The sequence below is a fragment of the Phyllobates terribilis genome, unplaced genomic scaffold (genome assembly GCF_046119375.1).
Source record: "Phyllobates terribilis strain yellow unplaced genomic scaffold, ASM4611937v1 Scaffold_260__1_contigs__length_2691941, whole genome shotgun sequence".
In the NCBI taxonomy this organism is placed as follows: Eukaryota; Metazoa; Chordata; class Amphibia; order Anura; family Dendrobatidae; genus Phyllobates; species Phyllobates terribilis.
The window spans coordinates 1,613,405-1,638,879 of record NW_027363020.1 but is presented as its reverse complement, the minus strand read 5'-3'; the positions used below and the strand labels follow the sequence as shown (position 1 = coordinate 1,638,879).

Here is a 25,475-nt window from a genome sequence, read left to right as displayed (position 1 = left end):
ATGGTGCAGGGAGGTGGCGAGGGTGGACTTCGGTTTTGCTTCAGTTTGGGCATTTTAAAATGTCCAGAACAAAATGGGTATCTAGGAGCGAGCTTTACTCCAATGTTCTTAATACGGACAGACCTTTTTCAGATTCCCAATTGTTATTCAAAACTCCTTTTAAGTGGTCACTGATTCTATAACCAACGCTGAAATCAATACTACAAACCGCTCATCGCTTTTTGCATGTTTAACTTGCTGCCTCCTGATAAAGTGGCTGAAGAGCTGACTAAAATGTAGTTTTTTTTATTTTCCCTTTTAACAAACGTTCTGCGGCTGTTGGTATTATTCCCCTGTACCTGGGATAGGTTGTGTTGGATGTAATGACATGACAGCGTAGCTCTTCTCCTAGGGGTTTTCCAGGGGGTTCCTGGCCCTTGTAATGACTGTAAATGCTGGAAGTGAGATCTGAGAGTGATGAGATTTTTTTTTCCAAAACTCGCCATTCCCTCTGAAAAAAAAACCCACAGCTAAAATGTGTTTTATATCACCGTACTGCTGGTTGTACTGCTGTATTATAGCCATGCTACTTTTCTCTGTGTTCTGCATAGGGGCAGGAGAGCAGGAGCCCCTCATGTCTGTATAGGAGACATCATAGCTAGTCTTTACTTAACAACTTATTCCACTGAAAATCAGAGAGGAAATGTAACAAATGTTTGTTTCTCATGTACAAACACGACAGCTTATGTAATTACAGGCAAATAGACTTAAAGGGGTTGTCCACTACTGGGACAACCCCTTAAACGAAATGTTCGGCCCCCCAATAAAAAAACCCCTATATTCACATCCCGTGCCGGCTCCGTTCCAGCGGTGTCAGCACTCGCGGTCCCGGGTCTGTGATGCGGTGGAATGACCTGTGATGCCCGGCGCCCAATCAGTGCTGGCGTCAGTCTGCGCCTTCGTACAAACTGAACATGGAGGATCCCAGATTTCTTCTTCATGTTTAGTTTGTCTGAAGGCCGGGACTCTGACGCCAGCACTGATTGGGCGCCGGGCATCACAGGTCATTCCACCGCATCACAGACCCGGGACCGCGAGTGCTGACACCGCTGGAATGGAGCCGGCATGGGAGGCGAGTACAAGTTGTTTTTTTTTGTTTGTTTTTTTTATCAGGGCTGAACGTTTAGTTTTAAGAAGGTGTTAGTGACAACCCCTTTTAATGTTGAAATGCTTGTTTCTGTCAATTTATTTATAGACCTTGAAGTCATTAGTGGGATACCTGCAGAAATCCCTAAACTCCGAAAAGCGGCTAATCGAGAGAGACGACACATAGGTCTTCAGCTGCTTGCACCTTCTGGAGCCATGGTCACCACAGTCAGCTATATAGCTAGAACTAATCACCTGGCTGTAGGATTCTCTGATGGATACCTCTCTTTATGGAACATGAAAACTTTAAGACGAGAGTAAGTAAAGTTTTGTTTATTTTTCCATATTCAAATGCATTACTTCATTCTTAGATACATTTCAAGATTTTCCCTCACGTGGCTGTATTAAGCTTGTTTTATTAGGGAAAATTGGTATTTTTTTCTGGCCACACATTATTGTACATAGTAATTTAATATATAACTTTGATTAAAATGTGTGTATATAATGATTTTTTTCAAAGCTACTGCATATACTCGTGTATAAGCTGACTTTTTCAGCACATTTTTTTTTATGCTGAAAAAAAAAAAACCCCTCGGCTTATACTCGAGTATATACTTGCATTCTGGCTGTGGGGTGGGAGAGGTTGCGGCGGAAGAGCGGTGCACAGTCGGTAGCCGGCTGCTGCAGCTACCATGTGTGCCTGCTGCTAAAGAAAATTAATATTCACTCTTCTCCACGCCCATGGGGGTGGAGAGGAGTGAATATTCATTTTCTTTAATAGCGCACACTGTCAGTCGCAGCCACTGGCTCCGTTATCCTCTGTGCATGCTATTGGAGCACACCGTATCGCTGAGCTGCTGCAGGAAACAGACTGCTGCGACTGACACTGCGCTATTAAAGAAAATGAATATTCACTCCACTCCACGCCCATAGTCCCGGCGTGGAGAGAAGTGAATATCCCGGCAGCTCACCTCAGCGTCTGAGGGCGCATGGCAGTGGCGTCATGCGCTCATCAGCTGCTGGAAGAACAGGACGCAGCACTGGAGCAGAGGGAAGGTGAGTAGAAGTGTGTTATTTTTTTTCATGTGTGCATTGATGGGGGGCCATGCATACCAGGATTGGGGATGAGGATGATATGCACACCAGGATGGGGAAATTTACCAGTAGCTGCTGCATTTCCCACCCTAGGCTTATACCCAAGTCAATACATTTTCCCAGTTTTTTGTGGTAAACTTCAAGACTTATATATATATATTTTTTTTTATTCTGTCCAAGTTGCATTGAAAGCCAATGGGAGGTGGGAAATGCTTAACCCCTTTACCCCCGAAGTTTGTTTGAACGTTAATCACCAGCGCAATTTTTACAACTCTGACCAGTCTCCCTTTCATGCAATAACTCTGGAACGCTTCAACGGATCCCACTGATTCTGAGATTTGTTTTTTTTCATGACATATTGCAATTTGTGATAGTGGTAACATTTATTTGATATGATTTACGTTTATTTGTGAAAAAATTCGAAATTTGGCGATAACTTAGAAAATTTTGCAATTTTCAAACTTTGAATTTTTATGCCCTTAAATCAGAGAGATGTGTCACACAAAATAGTTAATACATAACATTTCCCACATGTCTACTTTACATCAGCACAATTTTAAAACCAACATTTTTCTTTGTTAGAAGGGTTAAAAGTTGACCAGTGTTTTCTCATTTTTACAACAAAATTTACAAAACTATTTGTTTAGGGACCACATCACATTTGAAGTGACCTTGAGGGGCCTTTATGACAGAAAATGCCCAAAAGGGACACCATTCTAAACATTGTACCCCTCAAGGTGCTCAAAACCACATTCAATAGATTTATTAACCCTTCAGGTGCTTCACAGGAATTGTTGGAATGTGGAAGGAAACACTGAACATTCTACTTTAGACCCAATTTTTTTTTTTTCATTTTTGCAAGCGTAACAGGATAAAATGGATCCCAAAGTTTGTTGTGCACTTTCTCCTGAGCACGCAGATACCCCAAATGTGAGGGAAAACCACTGTTTAGGGGCATGGTGGGGCTCGGAAGGGAAGGGGCCCTGACTTAGCTATTTGAATGTAAAATTTTATTTTTACACCAGGACACACCGGAAGCAGAATACTACTGTCAACATTGTTCCTTGCTCGTGCTGATGCATCGGCATGGGATAATGATGAGGGCAGCATTGATCACCCAGCGCTTGGGAACAGCGTTAACTTTACCACTGATTCCCAGGTGCCAGTTCGTGTGCTCCTGATGCGGCACACAGTTGCCACACGTATGTCACACAGGTACACACGGACACGGTTATCTCCGGTACCAGTATTTCCTTTACCGGAAATATCAAGATGCGTGAAACCGGCCTTACTCTGGACTCAGTCTGGCCTCTGTTTAGCTGTGTCCTGTTTTTCAGTCGTTAACAAAACTGTGCCCGACAGCACTTTTATGCACGCCTAATAAAAAGACTGACAATGTTGGATCACAGGCCAGACGGCGTCCACGGTGCCTCCATCTGCCTCATTACAGGGAATCTTCCGCTGGGGGTTCCTTCTGAATCGCATACTTACAAGGAAGCCCTAGCGTAAGCGCTCAGCACAGAGCGCAGGATAAATGTGAGCCGAGCCATACTGCGATCTTTGGGAGGCCGAATGAACAAAGCAGCAGATGAAGAATTGTTTTAATTTTTTACGCCGTTCCTCATGCGGTGTGAGTGATTAGATCGGGTTTTTATCTTTGGTAGCTGTCACACACTAAAAAACATTTTTGTTTTTTTGCATCACTATATTTTGAGAGCTATAAGTTTTCCATATTTTAGCCGACAGTCATGTGACCCCTGACGAAGCTGCTAGTGGGCAGCGATACGCGTGGGTGACCACAACAGGTATACTAACTTTGACCTCTTAATAGCGCATACAGTTATTATATTACACTCTGTATACTTTTGAACTCTATGAGTGCCTGCATAGTAGATGGTTTATGATTAACATTATGATCAGGATGTTTAGGCGATATTATTAGATGTCCTCCTCTCTTTTGATTGATCCTATTTATGCATCTTGTATTGTATCAATATTCTATATACTACTGCACTTTATAGTCATTCACTATTGAACCTTATGATCATGTACTTTTCTATCTTGGGCTATTTATGACTTTCTTTATGGTCACTATGACACATGTCTTGAATGATGACTGATTTTTCTATTCTAGTTAACCTGTTGGTGCATGTGTGGGATATTACGCCCTCACATGGTTTTGCTTTCCTTTTTTAAATGCTTTTAATGTTTTTTGTGTGGTCTGTCTTTTTGTCAAACTTCTGTTCAATAAAATGTTATATATTTTTGTAATACAAATATTTGGGTGCCTGGCTCTTTGTACCTGTGGCTCTTTCTCCTTCTTTCCACACCATGGCAATGATGTCACTGGGTCTCCGATTCAAGAGCAGAGCGGCATTTGTTTTTCTGCTCGCTCGCTAAATGTTGCGATCGCAGCATTTAAGGGGTTAAAGTGCTGGGAGCGGTGCGGACACTGCTCCTGGCTCTGGGTTCCAGGTATCAGCTGGCACCCGCCGGCAACCGCGGCTGCACAACTTGTGTGGGCGCGATCGCCGAGAAGTAATAATACTTACCTGGTCCATAAGGTCCAGGGCACAGGGACGTATTATTACGCACAATGTTAGAAAGGGGTTAAAAAATCTGAACATTTTAATGTAATGATTTTGAGAATTTGGAAAAACCAGAATGAGCACCAAAAATGATTTTCACTGCAGGCGCTATGTAGAGCACTTTGATATTTTGCTACAGACTCAATCAAACATCGGACCACAATGATTAAAGCGAACCTGTCAGCAGGATTTAGCCCTTTAAATTAAAGGCATGGCGATAATAGCACTGTGGTGCTGATTACTGATACCTGATGTGAAGGGATCCGCTCAGTGGCTGTTGAATACTCACCTTTATGACGTTTTCAGAGAATGACGTCTTGTGTGCGTCAGAGGCGCTGCATATGCAGTGATGGCTGCGTTGTGGAATTTTATAAAGTATGCGAGTCCCTGAATAATCTGTTACCTGCTCCAGAAATAGAGGAGTCTGGTGTGGAGGGGTGGAGAACCAGAAGACAACCCAGCCCCCACGCCCTGTCCTGAAGCACAAGACACCATTTTATGAAAACTTTATAAGATGAGTAATCAGCAGCCACTGAGCGCATCCCTTCACACCAGGTATCATATTAATCAGCATCGCTGTGCTATTATGGCCATGCCTTTAGTTTATAGGACTAAAATCTGCTGGCAGGTTCTCTTTAACCGGTGTGAAACGTGCTTGCCGGCGCTTAGTGTGGTGGGCTGCATCATGTTTGTACAGGCCGGATATCCAGAAGCCGTGATGTGTTATTATAGCAGCTCTGCATGCAGTTATCATCTGGGATAAATCATAATTGTATGTCGCTTTGTGTAGGACATTTTAATGACTTAATGTGTGTGTATATATATATATATATATATATATATATATATATATATATATATATATATATATATATATATATATATATATATATATATATATATATATTTTTTTTTTTTTTTCAGATACCATGTTCAAATTGAAGGGGGCAGAGTTCCTGTTTTCTCCGTCACTTTTCAAGAACCTGAGAATGACCCCCGAAACTGCTGTTACCTTTGAGCTGTCCAAACGAGTCAAAGGTAATTGTTAAAATCCAATTACTAACATTGCATCCTTTCCCCAAATTATTTTACATTTCAAAATTAAGAGTTCTGTATTTTGTCATTTCTTTAGCTCTCCAGTTATGTTCTCATCATAACCTTTTAATCTTTTCTACTATAGTGGTAGAGATTTAAGCTTTCATTTGCTGCAGTTGGCTTTTGGGGACAGAAAACGTTTACCATCAGGACAAATTATGTATGAGGTAAGATGTCTGTATATTTTTATTCTGTATGGTTTGTAATGTAAAGGGGGCATTCTCAAGTTGTCTGTAGAGCACCTCACAGCTCTGAACCCTCCTTACTTCCCGGTGGCTTTGGGGGGGGGGGTGGTGAGTGCTCCTCCTCGAGTGACACTTCTGGTCAGGAGCTTTGTTTTATTACAACATTCACACTGTCATTGTTTGTTCTGTTACCACTTTATTTACATTATGGATGTATACACATTTGACTGCTTTAGGATCTTCACCCACCTCCAGCTGGTGGTCACTGTTCACTTTCCACTACATCTCTCCTGTGTCCCTTGCTGTCTTTGGTTATGTTTAAGTCCTTGCATATATTGTGTAGGGATTCATGCTCGGCAGTAGACGGCTTTTACACAGGCACTGGATTTTATTTTTTAAAGAAAACCAAACCATAAACACAAAATCCCTAGCCTTGTCCAGGCACTAACTGAACAAAATAGACCTTGGCTACTCATACACGACTCAGCTAGTCCAAGTTTGGTCAAACAAAACTGCTATTGTCCAAAGCAACCACTCATATTTGCAGTTTGGCGCACATGGCCTGTGCAGTCTCTTCTCAGAGTGGAATTCTGGCTTGTCTCTCTCTAACATCTCCAACACAACCCACTCTGCTTAGTCTTCCCCAGCTGACTGACTAAGGTGAACACCTAGCCTGGCTATATGCAGAGAAATCCAGGTGCACTTAATCAGAATCTGTAGGGCTAAGTTTTAACCCTTTGCACCATCTGCCAAAACAGAGCCTATAGGGCTTCAAATTGATTCAAATGTGAGGCTTGATGAGCTGCCACTAGATTCACACTGCCTGAATTACAGACGGCATGAAACATCGTGGTTGTACGATTACAGCCGTGTACACTTTTCACTGGAACCCCGCAGCATTTCAGAGAAAAATTTGTTTGAAAAGCCAGCCATGGACTATAGAAATAGACCTGACAAATCCGGCATGGTCCTTGGCTCACTTGTTCCTGCCCTCTCCAGTTGATTGATTTTGACAGGTCTCCTCCTATGTACACACACATGGTACAGACCTGTCAACCACCTGGAGTGGGGCAGGGAGAGGCTAGACTAGGTATATCTATTCCTATAATATAAATCTATCTATCTATATGTCAATTATTCTTTCTTTATTTTTTTTTACAGAACTTGGAATACTGTGAGGAAAGGTATAACCTGGATCTTTCAGCGAATACCCTATTTTTAAGAGGTCAAACAAACAGCATGAAGTTACTGGGCTGTCAGACTATAGAAAAATTCCATGCTCATAGCGAAAGAGAAGACGGTCTCCATGATGGTTTGTTTTTCTGTATTTTTCTCTTTCATGTCTTTTATTATGTTTGCAAGGCATATACAGAAACTGATCTGAAATTTGACTATGTAGAGTACAACAAAGTCTTATCTCATACATCATTGTTAATCAGAAGCCGACTAGATTAAGTTTCTTCAAATGTAAAATATTTGGACCATCCTGATCTGTCTGTACACGCTATTGTATACGATCACTTTCAAAAATTGGAAAATCCCTTTAACCCCTTAATTTTGGGGTCTTTAGGACAAATATATATTTTTTTCATCACATTTTTTGAAGATATAGCTGAATGAGGGCTTGTCTTTTGTGGAATGAATTGTATTTATAGGTGGAAATAGAAAAAATTACAAATGTATGTATATATGTGTATGTATGTGTGTATATAAAACACACATATATACATACACTTTGCATTGTTCACCATGCAGCTTCGCATAAATGTTGATATCATTATAGTAATCAGAGATATGGAATGTTTTTCAAAGGATATATATATATTTTTTACACTACAATATTAGTACCCTAAGGGAACTTGAACATAAAATCTCATGATCATATTGTTAACGCACATCGCTACAGTGGATTACCTAATTTATCCCCGTCAACCTATCAAACCCCGACTCTGGCAGTATCTGTTAAACTGTACTGTATGGCAGACCAAAAGGCCATTTTCGGGCTCTTGGTTGCCATAGTCCATTTGCACCGCTGCGCACATTAGAGGTGCTGATGATGGTCTGACAAAGGGAGCGCTCTTTTTTTTTGGTCAGATTCTTTGTGTGCTGTTGTCACTATCGGCATATCAGATTGAACTGCTAAACCTGGTGAGAACACATCAGAATCCTGGCTGTGTATATCAATTGAGCTCCTGCTGCTCCGATGCAGAGGCTGTACCGTACAGATCCCTCAAGCAGTGCACAAAGTGACCTGATCATGACGGTTTTATACATCAGTTTGAGTTAAGGAGAGAATGTTTTCAATCCCCAGAAGTACTTTTTTCTACATAATTGAATCTACAGTTAGGTCCATGTATATTTGGACAGAGACGACATTTTTCTAATTTTGGTTCTAGACATTACCACAATGAATTTTAAACAAAACAATTCTGATGCAGTTGAAGTTCAGACTTTCAGCTTTCATTTGAGGGTATCCACATTAAAATTGGATGAAGGGTTTAGGAGTTTCAGCTCCTTAACATGTGCCACCCTGTTTTTAAAGGGACCAAAAGTAATTGGACAATTGACTCCAAGGCTATTTCATGGACAGGTGTGGGCAATCCCTTCGTTATGTCATTCTCAATTAAGCAGATAAAAGGCCTGGAGTTGATTTGAGGTGTAGTGCTTGCATTTGGAAGGTTTTGCTGTGAAGTAAACATGCGGTCAAAGGTGCTCTCCATGCAGGTGAAACAAGCCATCCTTAAGCTGCAAAAACAGGAAAAAAAAACATCCAAGAAATTGCTACAATATTAGGAGTGGCAAAATCGACAGTTTGGTACATCCTGAGAAAGAAAGAAAGCACTGGTGAACTCATCAATGCAAAAAGACCTGGGCGCCCACGGAAGACAACAGTGGTGGATGATCTTAGAATAATCTCCATGGTGAAGAGAAACCCCTTCACAACAGCCAACCAAGTGAACAACACTCTCCAGGAGGTAGGCGTATCAATATCCAAATCTACCATAAAGAGAAGACTGCATGAAAGTAAATACAGAGGGTTCACTGCACGGTGCAAGCCACTCATAAGCATCAAGAATAAAAAGGCTAGACTGGACTTTGCTAAAAACATCTAAAAAAGCCAGCACAGTTCTGGAAGAACATTCTTTGGACAGATGAAACCAAGATCAACCTCTACCAGAATGATGGAAAGAGAAAAGTATGGTGAAGGCGTGGTACAGCTCATGATCCAAAGCATACCGCATCATCTGTAAAACACGGCGGAGGCAGTGTGATGGCTTGGGCATGCATGGCTGCCAGTGGCACTGGGTCACTAGTGTTTATTGATGATGTGACACAGGACAGAAGTAGCCGAATGAATTCTGATGTATTCAGAGCCATACTGTGTGCTCAGATCCAGCCAAATGCAGCCAAACTGATTGGTCGTCGTTTCATACTACAGATGGACAATGACCCAAAACATAAAGCCAAAGCAACCAAGGAGTTTATTAAAGCAAAGAAGTGGAATATTCTTGAATGGCCAAGTCAGTCACCTGAACTCAACCCAATTGAGCATGCATTTCACTGGTTAAAGACTAAACTTCAGACAGAAAGGCCCACAAACAAACAGCAACTGAAAACCACCAGAGTGAAGGCCTGGCAGAGCATCAAAAAGGAGGAAACACAGCGTCTGGTGATGTCCATGAGTTCAAGACTTCAGGCAGTCATTGCCAACAAAGGGTTTTCAACCAAGTACTAGAAATGAACATTTTATTTACAATTATTTAATCTGTCCAATTACTTTTGGTCCCTTTAAAAACAGGGTGGCACATGTTAAGGAGCTGAAACTCCTAAACCCTTCATCCAATTTTAATGTGGACACCCTCAAATGAAAGCTGAAAGTCTGAACTTCAACTGCATCTGAATTGTTTTGTTTAAAATTCATTGTGGTAATGTCTAGAACCAAAATTAGAAAAATGTTGTCTCTGTCCAAATATATATATATGGACCTAACTGTATGTAACTATATTCCGCAAAAGCATGAAAAAAAAATCTAAATGTTTAAACCTTTTCTGCTGTTTAGTAGATTTACTCTTTCAGAGCACTAGATGCTGTGCATTAGATGAAATTAAAGGGGGTGACCACTGCTGGACAACCTCTTAAAGGGAAACTGTCACCCCCTGGGACTTTTCAGACCTCTAATATGGGCATACAGGTGATAGAAATGTAAATCTATACATACCTGTATGCCTCATATTAGAGGTCTGGTTGGTTTGAAATGTCTTTTTATTCAATCTGTTTACTGATCCTTGGGGGACGGGAAGAAATCCCCGCCTACTTTATGAATTACAATGTCCCCCACACCCACTCCCTTGCCCTGTGACATGCAGTCTCGTCTTCCAAGTCCCGCTCATGCTCACATCACCTTTAACACAAGGCGCACTTTTTTTTTCTCCTAGCTATGTGACTCCCTGGCGTCTGCTCACAAGATCACTGCTGGAAACATAACTGGGAGAAAAAAGTGTGACTCGTGTTAAAGGGAATCTGTGGCCCCCCCGGGTGATATCATACCACTACTATGGCCATACAGGTTATAGAAAAGTAAGGCTATGTGCCCACGATGCAGAAATGCATGCGGATTTTACATGCGTTTTTCCCGCCAGGTAGAAGCATTGTCAAGCGTTTTTGCATGCATTTCTACATGCGGGTTATTAAGCGCTTTTCAAAGCGATTTTAGCATCACTTGGAAAGTGCTTGACAACTTGGTCACACTATATAAATCCATGCAACCGGCATATATAGTGTGACCAAGTAATAGTTAAAAAGGAAAATAAAAATAAATGAATAAAATAAGAATGGTGAAAAGTAAAAAATAAAGATTGTACTTGCCTTCCGATGGCCCGTGGTCTTCTTCTCTGATGTGTCCAGTTTCCCCTGTGTCTCGTGGTGGTGTGAAGGACCTGCGATGACGTCATTGAGTCATGTGACAGGTCACGCGACCGCCGACGTCAGTGGTCGCGTGACCTGTCTCATGACTCAATTACGTCATGTCAGGTCCTCACACCACCGCGAGCCGCCCAACACACCGCACGCATCGCTGAGGAGACCGGGAGGACATCAGAAGGTAAGTATAATCTTTATTTTTTTATTTTAAATTCTTTTTTTTACAGGTACCATTTTACAATTACGCTGCGTGTCCGCAAAATTAATGGACATGCTGCGTATTTTTCCGCATTGATAATCCGCAGCGGAAATTTCCGCACAGCACATGCGGATTATCATTGGGGATCATGGGGCACATATTACCAAGCGTTTTTTAAGCGTTTTCGCTGCGGAAATTCCACGGCAAAAGCTCTTGAAAAACGCATAGTGGGCACGCAGCCTTAATCTATACATACCTGCATGGCCCATAGCTGAGGTCTGATTGCAGAGAAAAGCACTTTAATTAATTATTTTTTCCACAGGCTTGAAGCAAACCCCGCTTATGTGCTTATTATTCCCCTAAATCCCCGCCTCTCTGCTTAATTGTCATATCCCCCCACTCCCCTGCATGTCACAGGACCCTGTGTGGTGCACTGTGCTCCCTGACTTCCGGGCATGCGCAGAGGGCCGCTCACATAGAGCGCGCTTTGCTTCATCCCGGCCTCGACTCTCCGTGCACTGTGCTGCAGGGCTCTATTGCGCAGGCGCCGGGAGTCACCGTCACTTTCCGGCACCTGCGCAATAGAAACCTGCAGCGCAGAGCACAGGTAGACGGGCCTGGATGAAGCAAAGCGCGCTCTATGTGAGCGGCCCTCTGCGCATGCCCGGAAGTCAGGGAGCACAGTGCACGTCACAGGGTCTGTCACAGGGCCCTGTGACGTGCAGGGGAGGGGGGATATGATAATTAAGCAGAGAGGCGGGGATTTGAAGGAATAATAAGCACACAGGCGGGGATTGCTAGGCGTCTCCCGGACAGCAAGCCTATGGAAAAAAGAATTGATTAAAGTCCTTTATGCCCAGAGGTCTGATATCGCCCAGGGGGGTGACACATTCCCTTTAAAGGTGAGGTGAGCGTGCGCGGGACCTGGAAGATGAGACTGCACGTCACATGCAGGGGAGTGGGGTTGGGTAACATTGTAATTCACAAAGTAGGCGGGGATTTCTTCACCCCAAGCATCAGTATACGGATTGAATAAAAAGACATTTTAAATCAACTAGACCTCTACTCTGGGCCATAGCGGTAGGTATACATTTACATTTCTATCACCTGTATGCCAATATTAGAGGTCAGATAAGGGCCAGGGGGTGACAGATTCCCTTTAATAATGGACCAAGTTGCTATCTAAATTAATAATGGTGAAAAAAAGCAATATGATGTTGCTTTTCTGTTTTTAGCCTTCTGTTCCCCGCTTGTCTCTTAACATACAAATATCCCATAATTGCTGCCGTGGTCACGTGACATTTGTTCATGCCAGGAGATGGGCAGAGTACACAGGGCTGAGGGCAGAGGTGCAACGCCGACAGATTGGTAAATCCAACATGGTAAGCTAAACCTCCGACTCCACAGCACGGCCTCACTACTGAGCGTGTACATAAAGTGCAGCACAGATTCATCTCACCTAAGCAGAGACCCTTACATCAGGAACAGAACAGACATTTATAGGACATTTCATAACTTTCCCAAATTGTTAGGAAAACATTTACAGCACATCCTGCATTATACTACTGTACCCAATTTATTATATATTTTCAGAGTCGGTCCATTTTATACCGACTCCACCTAAATGGAGACCGACTCCACAGCCCTGGTTACATTAATTAAATCAGTAAGGTGACTGAGGTTGAGACGTCAGTGGAGTAGCTGTATAGAGCTACTATATATGCATATGTGCTAATCAAACTGCCCTGCAGTTACGCAATGTGGCACTTAGCAGTGGTATTTTTGTGCCAGACATCCATATAACTGATTTGTGAGCTACAGTGTATAGTTTGATGGATAGATATATTTGTGTGTGTATGTATATAAATTAACACATGTGGAATTATATACTTAACAAGAAAGTGTGAAACAACTGAAAATATGTCTTATATTCTAGGTTCTTCAAAGTAGCCACCTTTTGCTTTGATGACTGCTTTGCACACTCTTGGCATTCTCTTGATGAGCTTCAAGAGGTAGTCACCGGAAATGGTCTTCCAACAATCTTGAAGGAGTTCCCAGAGATGCTTAGCACTTGTTGGCCCTTTTGCCTTCACTCTGCGGTCCAGCTCACCCCAAACCATCTCGATTGGGTTCAGGTCTGGTGAATGTGGAGGCCAGGTCATCTGGCGTAGCACCCCATCACTCTCCCTCTTGGTCAAATAGCCCTTACACAGCCTGGAGGTGTGTTTGGGGTCATTGTCCTGTTGACAAAATAAATGATTGTCCAACTAAATGCAAACCGGATGGAATAGCATGCCGCTGCAAGATGCTGTGGTAGCCATGCTGGTTCAGTATGCCTTCAATTTTGAATAAATCCCCAACAGTGTCACCAGCAAAGCACCCCCACACCGTCACACCACCTCCATGCTTCACGGTGGGAACCAGGCATGTAGAGTCCATTCGTTCACCTTTTCTGCGTCGCACAAAGACACGGTGGTTGGAACCAAAGATCTCAAATTTGGACTCCTCAGACCAAGCACAGATTTCCACTGGTCTAATGTCCATTCCTTGTGTTCTTTAGCCCAAACAAGTCTCTTCTGCTTGTTGCCTGTCCTTAGCAGTGGTTTCCTAGCAGCTATTTTACTATGAAGGCCTGCTGCACAAAGTCTCCTCTTAACAGTTGTTGAAGAGATGTATCTGCTGCTAGAACTCTGTGTGGCATTGACCTGGTCTCTAATCTGAGCTGCTGTTAACATTCGATTTCTGAGGCTGGTGACTCAGATAAACTGATCCTCAGAAGCAGAGGTGACTCTTGGTCTTCCTTTACTGGGGCAGTCCTCATGTGAGCCAGTTTCTTTGTAGCGCTTGATGGTTTTTGCAACTGCACTTGGGGACACTTTCAAAGTTTTCCCAATTTTTCGCACTGACTGACCTTCATTTCTTAAAGTAATGATGGCCACTCGTTTTTCTTCGCTGCTTTTTTCTTGCCATAATACAAATTCTAATAGTCTATTCAGTAGGACTATCAGCTGTGTATCCACCAGACTTCTGCACAACACAACTGATGGTCCCAACCCCATTAATAAGGCAAGAAATCCCACTTATTAAACCTGACAGGGCACACCTGTGAATTGAAAACCATTTCCGGTGACTACCTCTTGAAGCTCATCAAGAGAATGCCAAGAGTGTGCAAAGCAGTCATCAAAGCAAAAGGTGGCTACTTTGAAGAACCTAGAATATAAGACATATTTTCAGTTGTTTCACACTTTTTTGTTAAGTATATAATTCCACATGTGTTAATTCATAGTTTTGATGCCTTCAGTGTGAATGTACAATTTTCATAGTCATGAAAATACATAAAAATCATTAAATGAGAAGGTGTGTCCAAACGTTTGGTCTGTACTGTATATATAATATATGTATGTGTGTATGTATATATATATATATCTATATCTCTATCCATATGTATATTTGTCACAGGGCCCTGTGATGTGCAGGGGAGGGGGGGATATGATAACTAAACAGAGGCGGGGATTTAGGGGAATAATAAGCACATAGGCAGGGATTTCTTGACATTCTACAGGAACGGGGAAGGAGACAGTAGGTTGGGGGTGGTTGCAGTAGCTTTGGTGTTGAGGTTGCAGCAAGCAAGGTCATGGCAGGCTGTAAGCTTGTTTGAAGAGATGGGTTTTCAGGTTCCGTCTGAAGGATCCAAATGTGGAGGCTAATCAGACGTGTTGAGGCACAGAATTCCATGGGATGGGGAGAAATCTTGGAGGCGATTGGGTGAGGAACGAATTAGTGTGTAGGAGAGGAGGTGGCCTTTGGAGGACTGGAGATTACGTGAGGAAATATATCGGGAGATTAGTTCAGAGATGTACAGAGAGGAAAGGTTATGGATGGCTTTGTAGGTCAGTGTTTGTAGTTTGAACTGGATATTCTGCGCAATTGGGGGCCAGTGAAGAGATTTGCAAAGGGGGGTAGCGGAGGAGTAGCGATGCGAGAGATGAACCAGTCACGCAGCAGAGTTGAGGATGGACTGGAGGGGTGTGAGAGTGGTAGCAGGTAGGCCACAGAGGAGCATGCTGTTGTTGTCGAGGCGGGATATGATGAGGGCATGCACAACCAGTTTAGTAGATGGAGGGATTCTGGAAATTTTTGAGCTGCAGGCAACAAGAGGTGGCGAGAGCTTGGATATGGGGTTTGAAGGACAGGGAAGATTCAAGGGTTACTCCGAGGCAGCGGATTGCCGGTACTGGGGAAAGTGTGGCGTCATTTATTGTGATAGAAATATCAGGTGGGGAAGATACGCAAGATGGGGGAAAGATGAGTTCAGTTTTGTCCACATTGAGCTTTAGGAAGCAAGAGGAGAAAAGGAGGATATGGCTGATAGACATGCTGGAATTCTGGACAGCAGAGCGGTGACATCTGTGCCAGAGAGGTAGATCTGGGTGTCATCAGCGTACAAATGGTATTGGAAGCAGTGAGATTTTGAGCTGTCCCAGGCCAAGGGTATAGATTGAGAAGCGTAGTGGTCCTAGGACAGAGCCTTGAGAGACTCCCAGAGTGGGGGCGGGATGAGGAGGTAGCGTGGGAGATGCTAAATGTGCGGTTAAAAAGGTATGAGGAGATCCAAGATAGGGCAAGTTTTTGATGCCAAAGGAAGAGAGGATCTGTAGTAGGACTGGCAGTGGTCTACTGTGTCAAAGGCTGAGGACAGGTCAAGAAGGAGAACAGAATTGTCAGCTTTGGCTGTAAGTAATTAGTAATTTTGGTAAGGGCAGTTTCGGTGGAATGGTGTGGGTGGAAGCCAGATTGTTAGTTGTCGAAGAGGGTTAGATGAGAAGTGAGAGGAAAGTTCAGCGTGAACGTGTTGCACAAGGCTTTTGGAGGCAAATGGGAGCAACGATATAGGGCGGTAGCTAGACAAGGCGGTTGGGTCGAGGGATGGCTTTTTGAGGATGGGCATGATTGTGGAATGCATGAAGGCAGCGGGGAAGGTACCAGAAGTTAGTGATTGGCTGAAGAGATGGGTAAGGGATGGGATGAGTGTGGGGAATGAGTGTCGAGGGCGACCGAGTCAATAGCTGATGTGAGAATGGCATTGTAGAAAGCAGTGGCGTTGACGGTGTCGTGGAGTGAGGATATGGATATCAGTGGTAGAATAGAGTCAGAGAGTGTACGAGTGTCTAGATGTGCAAGGTTTCTGCGGGGGTGTGCTAGTTGCTGGGCATGGGTGGCAGGTGAGGAGAACTGGGATGAGAGAGTATATGGTGGTCAGATAAGGGTAAGGGGGAGGTTTTGAGGTTAGATCGGGAGCACAGTCGGATGAAGGTGAGGTCTAGTGTGTGTCCGTCTGTGTGGGTAGCTCAGGAGGACGAAGTCCAAAGGATGAAGTAAGCGACAGGAGTTTAGATGCTGTTGACTGGCGAATGTCAGTGGGGATGTTGAAATCACCCATGTTGATTGTGGGAATGTCAGCAGAGAGTAAGTAAAGAAGCCAAGAGGAGAATTGGTCAATAAAGGCATTGACCGAGCTCTCAGGTCGGTATGACAGCCACTTGGAGGGAGAGTAGATGCGGACAGAGTGGACTTCAAAAGAAGGGAGGGTAGAGGTGGGATAGGGATAAAGGTGTAGTTGGTAGAAAGGAAAAGACCTACTCCTCCACCATGTCTGTTACCAGGGCGAGGAGTGTGGGTGAAGTGGAGCCCACTATAACACAGCGCAGCAGGGGAGACAGTGTTGGCGTGTGTCAACCATGTCTCTGTGATGCCCAGGAAGGAGAGATGGGCCTCTCTGAGAGGTAAAGAGGTCGTGGACAAAATAGAGCTTGTTGCAGACAGAGTGGGCGTTCCAAAGTGCTCCAGAGAGAGGGAGCAGGGGGGTGGGCGTTAGGGGCACGGGTTTTATTTGGGAGAGGTTGCGGTAGTTTGCAGTTGGTTGGAAGCGATAGGAGGAGGAATTGGTGGGAGTTGTGAATTATGGGGCTCCAGGATTGGGAGAAGGAGAGTGTCCGGCTTGTTTTATGTTTATAGATAGATCTGAGGTTGAGGAGCAGGTGTGCAGATGAGGTCAGGTGAGGGGGTAAGCGGGAAGGAGAGATTATTATTTGGTTAGAGAGTGCTGGGGTTTGGGGGATAGCGAAGGAGAGTAAGGATTAGTGGTGCAAAGACAGCAAGGGCGTATGTAAGCATAATGAAGGTTTAAGTGTGAATGAGAGAGAGAAACTAAGCACAATTAGTAAATAGTTACTCCTACCTTCTGGCCTATTTCCGGCTTATTTCAGATTAAGACCCTTAAGCACGACCCTTCAGAGCCAGACCCATCTTTATCTAGAAGTTTCATCTCTACCCAATGTGGGTTTGCGTTTTTTTTTTTATTTATTGGGATTCGCCCTTTTATGATTCAGAATAAGATGTTTAGATTTTTTCCAACCGCTTCAATTAAGTGCTTATGACCTGCTATTAAAGGGAATCTGACATCTGATACTTGCTGCCCAATCTGAGGGTGGCATGATTCAGGCAGTGGCTGAGATCAGTTAGTGGATTGGGCATGAAGTGTCAGATGTCAGGTTCACTGTAAAGCGCTTGCACGTACTGTGTGTGTTCGGCTACTGCTGCTAGACTGCATTTGTGGCCGGTTCCTTTGGCAATAAGCTGTAAACAATAAAAAAAGAAAATTTTTAAGTAACCTGTCGCCATGAAAATGCAGTCCTATCTGCAGGCATCATGTTATTGAGGAGGAGGAGGAGGAACAGATTAGATTGATATATAGTTTTGTGGAAAAAAAAAAATTCAGTATAAGCTGTTTTCATCACCTAAATCTGTTCTTTCTGAGACTTTCAGTCCAGTGGGCAGTCCTGTCAATGATTGACATCTATCACTGTAAGTACACTTGTACAGAGAAAGTTGTCAATCACTGATAGGACCGCCAACTGGACAGAAAATCTCAAAAGGCAGAGGTTTGTGATGAAAATACGGGTTAAACGGACCTTTTTTTCAGTAAACTATAGATCAATCTAATTTGATTTTCCTTCTCAATAACATGATGCCTGCAGATAGGACTGCATTTTCATGGTGACAGGTTCCCTTTAATATCAGGAGAACAGATGCAAATTTTAATGAAAAGTAACTGCAACAGTGATTATGTATTTTATCAAATGCAACATATGTAATATTTTATGTAAGATTCACTTCTACGTCATTAAAAACACATGCAATAGAACATCTAAATAAGTTTTGTGATACTAACACACAAGGTTTCCAATCCAGTTAAAATGTATTACTTTTATACTGCAGTTAAAAGGATTGTTCACCACTCGGGGAAACCCCCTCCTCAATCCCTATGTTTTCCCCTTGTAAAATAATACATATACTCACCTCTGTTGCCGGTGCTGTTCCCGAGGTGTCGACTCGGGGTCTCCCAGGGCTCGCATAACATTGTCATACGATCCTTGCGGCCAATCAGCGCTTGCTTCACTCTGCCCTATGGGTGTTATTTTACTGGGCCAAACAAGGATTGAGATGGGGTTGTCCAAGTAGTGGACAACCCATTTAAAGACGGTGTCTGTCTGAAAATGCAGTACTTTATATGCATGTACTTTGTGGAGTTTTAAAATCTTCTAATAAAAATTGTGACCTGCAGGTTAAAACTTATTTCAAGATTTGTCAATGAAATGGAAAGCCCTCTAGGGTATTATTATAGACTGCAAATAATGTTTTTGTACATATTTCTAGCAATATGATTTCTTTTCAGTTACATCGCCTGATACCAGCGTGTCAATATTTAGCTGGCAAGTTAATACGTATGGACAAAATAAGCCTTCAATTTACATGGGAGTGTTTGATATAAATCGTTGGTCTCAAGCACAGATGCCGGATTCGTTAAGGTAAGATTTTTTTTTTGTGGGAGAGGAGAGTAATGGCATTCCTTTCATTGTATACTCCAATTATTTTCTTTCTCTCACAGGCCTGGTCAGTTTCTTAGAAACTGTTCATATGTTGCATTTTGGTCTCTTGAAGCCTTGACAAACATGACTGATGACACCATCTTTGATGTTCTTGTACATGAACGTAGTTTGAGTAGAGGTGTTCCGCCTGCATATCCACCACCAGAACAGTTCTACTTTCCAAGCACCTATAATTTTGGTAATGATTATTTTTAATTATTATTGATGGCCTTGAATAGTAAATTAATTTATATATATTTTTTCCTATATAAATTAGACCTATTTTAATATAATAATGTTTATGTACCCCTCCTGCTACAGTTTGACCCTGTGATAGTACTTGCTCTGGCATTATTACGGCACCCTGATTTTGTGCCATTATTAGTCATTGTTCGCTTCTGGGATTTGAACTGAAAGCTGTCTAGAAGCCAGTGCAGTAGCCATTGAGCTATACACTGAATAAATCTAGGCGTTCTATTTGGTTATATGATTTTCAGTGCAAACCAGTCTGCAACTCATTGGGACTTTCACACATACCTCCTCCAAGCCAAATATAAATGATGTGTGACTTTGATATGTGATTCTGATATCTGACTTTCTTCAAACATCAGAATCACAGTGACTTTTAGACACCTCGGGTATTTTCATGGTTGATCTTATAAGCCAAGAAAAACTTCTTTCATCAATTGAGTGAATAGCTCAATGGTAAGTGCACTGGCTTCTGGACAAAGTTTTGGGTTCAAGTCCCAGCGAATAGTGACTTTTTTTTTATCACATGTCAGTCAGTTCTCAGACAAGGTATTTAGCCTCAAACTGGCATAATTCTGATGTTTGACTTTGATGTCTGATCATGTCCTAAAATGGACACTGTAAGTTGATTCCCTGTCATAAACAGGTACAGTGTTCCACCTCACCCATCTCCTCCTCACCCTTTCAGCAGCAATAATGTGCCATCTGTCCATTCCACATCTCATCCCTATAGATCACCAAGAAAAAATGCCACTTCTCCATCCCACCTGTCATCAGGAATGATGCACCCCTTGTCTGTCCCTCTCCCATCCTCACCTGTGATCAGTAGGAATGATGTGCCATCTCTCCATCCCACGCCTTATTAGCAGGACACACAGTGCATTGTGAAAGTATTTGGCCCCCTTGAACTTTTCTACCTTTTGCCACATTTCTGGCTTCAAACATGAAGATATAAAATTCTAATTTTTTGGGGAAGAACCAACAACCAGTGGAACACAATCATGAAGTGGAACGAAATTTCTTGGATATTTTAAACTTTTTAAAAAAATTAAAAACTAATTTAGGTTTAATGAGTTTTCTGACTATATTTTTTTTGTTTTCTGTCATATTGAAGATGCTACTTGCTTGTTGAATTCCGGAGTTATCCACATCACATGCACTGGCTTTCATAAAGAGGTAAAAGAACAATGAAATCTTTCCTATCTAAAATTGACAAATTTGCTTGAGATTTTTATTTATTGAAAATTATAATTTTTTTCTTTAAAAGGAATCTGTCAGCATGTTTTTGCTATGTAAATTAAGGACAGCATGACGGGGATAAAGCACTAAACTCAATGGTGTCATATGTCCACGCTGTGTGGTGGTGTTACACTTTAATCACCTTGATTAACATTGCTGTGAGGATCCGGCAGGCCGGCAATCGTCCAACTCAGCCCCCTTCTGTGATAAGCACCTCACTGTCTGTAGAGAGCCTGGTGTGGGCAGGGGCAGCTTTCTCATCTCTGCTGCATTGCTAAACCTAAAAATTGTGTCCCTACTACTGCGCCCAGTAATCAAAGTGGTACATCGTTGGATTCAGGGTCTCTTTGCCTACATCAGGCTGCTTAGAGGAGGTAGCAATAATCTGCTGAGAGATTCCCTTTGATCATTAAATCTTCTTAGAACAGTTTATATACAGTAGATGCACTTTGTTTTTGCAACACTTTTCACCTACTCAAATGAATGGGAAAAATAACGTTTTACATACATACATACATACATACACCATACATACGTACATACATGCATACATACATACAACAAAATGCACGTTTGTACGCAGTGTTTTTTTTTCCAACGCTTTGTTTTGGGGCAGAAGCATTTGCAGCAAAAATGCAATGTCTGAACATTTATGTTTCTGCTTGTCAATGGAAATCATTAAAGTGAACCTGTCACAAGGTTTGTCCCATATAAGATATGGCCACCACCGTTCAGCCCTGATATACAGCATTCTATAATGCAGGGTATATGCCCCCAAGCCGGCCTGCAAGACAATAAAAAGATGTTTTATTATACTTCCCTGCGTGGCGGTCGAGTCTGGTCCGAGGGGTGTCGCCCGTCCTTGTCCAGTGTCGTTGTCCTCCTTGCTTTGTGTGGATGACTCGTCCTGTACGTCATCCACAGATTCTCCCGGCATCGTGCTCCTACACAGGCATACTTCTCTGTCCTGATGAGGGCAGAGTACAGTAGTGCAGTGCGCATGCGCCTGGGCTCTTTGACCTGTTCTGGCACATGCACTGCAGTACTTTGCTCTGCCCTCGACAGGGCAGAGAAGTAGGCGTGCACAGGAGCGCAATGGCAGGGGACTGTATAGATGACATACGGGACGCGTCATCCACGCAAAGCAAGGAGGAGGATGACATCGCAAGAAGGGAGGCACCGAACCAAGACGAGCGACACCCCTCCACAAATTTTCCAGTGATCAGGACCTCCTGATGTCAGGCTCGAGAGGATCGGGATTCTTCGCATTCCTCTTTCCTTTTGCCGTGGTCCGGAGGCCGACATCTTGCTGATCAAGGGGTCCCTCAGCCTGTCCGGTTGAGCCAATGCTCCCGAGGAAAACTGCTTCCCCCTCGGGGGGCTCTCAGTTCACGCTGCTCAAGCCCTGCGTGCAACTCCTATGCGTCCTGAAGATTGAATTTGCAGCACTTCCGGTTATAAAGGTAGCGACATGCAGACCTCTAGTGCCCGGTGAGCGTTCCACCGTGGAACGCACTGCTTCTTTTTTTTTTTTTTTTTTTTAAATGGTGCCAAATCCTAAATTTAAGGTGAAATGCCTTTTTGATGATTCTGATGGAAAACGGGTGTGATAATACTATTTAAGTATTGTTAGAGGGGAGCTGAGGTTACCAGTGCATCCAGAATGACCGCTATGGAAGGACAAACCACTGGTCGCTCTGATACACCTGCTGAACCACCAGTACAAGTCAGTTATCTGGGGATTACTCCCTTTCTGTTTCACTTACTGATTCCATCTGTCTTCTTTAGTATTTTTATTCTATGATCCCTTGTTCTTATAGGACAAGGTGATCCCTGAAAGATCTGTGATGCCTTTGGCCACTAAGAAAAGAGGGAAATGATTTTCCATCTGTAACACAAAGCTACCGGATACATATGGGAAACAATTATGCACTGACTGTATTGCCAAGGTGGTTAAGGAGGAACATTCCTCTTTTATGACTGATATAAGCACCATAATGTGGGAAGAATCTAGTTCTGAGGAGGAAGAATTGTCAGGTTACTCTGATCCTGAACAAGAGGAAAGAGAAGGATCTATCTCCGTTTCCCCAAAGGATAAAAATAAATCTTTTTTCCTGGGAAGATACTGATGTACTTCTATCAGCCGTGAGAAACACCATGAAAGTCGAGGACACTCACCAGCCCTCCCCGGTACAGGATAAAACGATCGAGGTTTGAGAAGCCGTATGAACAGAGTATTCCCCGTTAATAATCATATTAAAGCCATGATACTAGAGGAGTGGAAAGACATGAAAAATACACTAATTTATTCCCAGAAGTTTCAAATCACGTCTACCGTTTGAACCAGAGGCAATTAAAATTATGGAAACAAATCACTAAAATTGATATCCCGATAGCCAGAGTAGAGAAGAAAGCATCCACCCTATTTGAGAACTCCTCATGTTTGAAAGACCCTATGGACAGGAAAGCAGACTGTCTTCTCAAAAAGACCTGGGAGACCTCTGCTACAATAATAAAAGCTTAAATAGCAGCTACCTCGGTAGCAAGGTACATGAATATATAGTTAAAGCAATCAGAAGGTCATCTGAGGAAGAAGACTTCCAGAGATGAGGTCCTAGAATCCATTTCATTACTAAAAATGGCAATGGGATTTATGGCTGACTCCTCAGCCGAGTCAATTAGATTTGCCGCAAGGAATGGGGCACTTTCCACCATGGCTAGGCGAGCAATATGGCTAAAAACTTGGTCAGGTGATAGCCACTCCAAGAACAAACTGTGTTCCATCCCCTTTTCTGGCCTTTGAGTATTCGGTCCAGTTCTGGGCGATATGGTATAAAAAGCCTCAGAGGAAAAAAAGGGGTTTCCAGAAGAAAAACCTAAAGTATCATCCTTTCTGAGGCCTCGTTCCTATCAAAGACCAGAATATACTGGGAAGATGGAGCTACCCGAAGGGAGGTAATAGAAGGAATATCTTTGCCAGTGCAGGAAATGGCACGTGTAGACAATGATGCGAAGAGAGTAGTTGGGAGACTCCAATACTTAAAGCATGGACAGAAGTATCCAACAATCCATGGATACTCCAATCAATTGCAGAGGGATGCAGAAGAGCTTTCGTAGGGAAGATTCCACCTATCTACGCAGTCCCCACAGGTCTCCAGAAAGCTAATGACGGATGTGGAAAAATTGGTGGATTCAGAGTAGTAATACCAGTGCCAGAAGCAGAATGGCTTGTGGAATACTATTCAAACCTATTTTCAATAAAAAAAAAAAAACGGGGGGGGCGATTTATAAATATAAATTCTCTAAACATGTCAGTGGCATACAATAAATTCAAGATGGAGTCGATAAGATCATCTATTCCACTAATAAAACATGATAATGTGTACGATAGATCTATTATCATGTACCCATTCACCCTCACAGTCAAAAATATCTAAGATTTGCACTGAAAAAGGGGGAGAACATTCTGCATTATCAGTTCAGATGCCTCCTATTTGGTCTATCCTCAGCCCCACGTATCTTCACCAAACTAGTGGCAGAAGTTATGGCTTTCCTGAGAGAGCAGGGAGTATTAATTGTCCAGTATTTGGACGATTTCCTATTAATTGCAGAGTCACCCCAGCGACTAAAAGCCAGTATAAGGGTATGTGCACACGATGCAGAAATGCTCAGGATTTTTTCCTGAGCGTTTCTGCATCTCTCTGGCAGGAAAAAACGCATGCGGATTGTACATGCGGTTTCCTGCCAGGGACATGCGGAAATGAAGCGGTCTTCACTTTCATTTCCGCATGCGGGTTGACAAGCGCTTCCCAAGCGATTTTAGCATCACTTGGAAAGTGCTTGTCAACTTTCCACTATATAAATCCATGCAACCGGCATGGATTTATATAGTGTGTGAATGTCAAAAAATAAAAAATAAATCTATACTTTACCCTCTGATGGCCCCCGGTGTCCTGCTTCATCGGTCCCGGCTGCCGGCAGTGAAGACTTTAGGACCTTCCGACGTCAGCGTCACGTGACCCGTCACATGACGCTGACGTCAGCGAAGGTCCTTCATTCAACCGCGAAGTGCCCGGGAAGCCAGCAGGACGCAGCGCGGGCCGTCAGAAGGTGAGAATATATGTATTTTTTATTTTATTCTTTTTTTTTTTTTAATGGTACCTGGGTCTGGATGAGAGTCCTCTCATCCACACCCGGGTACCATCCGCACATTAGACCGCATGAAAAGCGCATCAACATATACAGTGATGCGGATTCCATGCGGTCTAATGCAAGTCAATGGCAGCAAAAGAGCAGCGTTTCCGCAAAATTAATTGACATGCTGCGGATTTTTGACCGCAGCGTTTACGCTGCGGAAAAATCCGCATCATGGGCACAGCACATGCGGATTTCCATTGGGGAACATTGCTGCCCTTCTACCATGCGTTTTTCATGCGTTTCCGCAACTGCAAAAACGCCGCGGAAACGCATGAAAAACGCATCGTGTGAACTCAGCCTAACTTCAACCGTCTTGATTATAAAAAAAAAATCTGGGATGGATTGTAAACTGGAAGAAATCAGATCTTATACCAGGAAGAAGAAGAAACATCTTCCTAGGAATCCTCCTAGACTCAAAACTAAAAATATCCCTTTTACCAGTCATAAAAACAAACTTAGAGACAGAGTCCTCGCTTTCGGAAGGAAATCACAAATCTCCATCTGGGAAAGCATGAAAATTTTAGGATTAATGACAGCTTCTATACCCAGAGTTCAGTGGAGCCAATTCCACTCGAGACAACTACCGTATATTCCGGCGTATAAGACGACCTGGTGTATAAGACGACCCCCCTACTTTCCTGTTAAAATATAGAGT

The 25,475-nt window shown here is 43.0% G+C and overlaps 1 protein-coding gene across 1 annotated transcript in view; it reads left to right on the top strand.

Moving 5' to 3' along the window:
* The window catches only part of LOC141219302 (protein ELYS-like), a 111,485-nt gene that overhangs the window by 10,030 nt on the left and 75,980 nt on the right, over positions 1–25,475 (top strand). The window contains exons 5-10 of the mRNA XM_073666071.1: positions 1,235–1,442; positions 5,989–6,070; positions 7,250–7,400; positions 18,943–19,075; positions 19,156–19,334; positions 20,499–20,560. Of these exons, the coding sequence (XP_073522172.1) occupies positions 1,235–1,442; positions 5,989–6,070; positions 7,250–7,400; positions 18,943–19,075; positions 19,156–19,334; positions 20,499–20,560 (815 nt within the window). The remainder of the gene's footprint in view (positions 1–1,234; positions 1,443–5,988; positions 6,071–7,249; positions 7,401–18,942; positions 19,076–19,155; positions 19,335–20,498; positions 20,561–25,475) is intronic.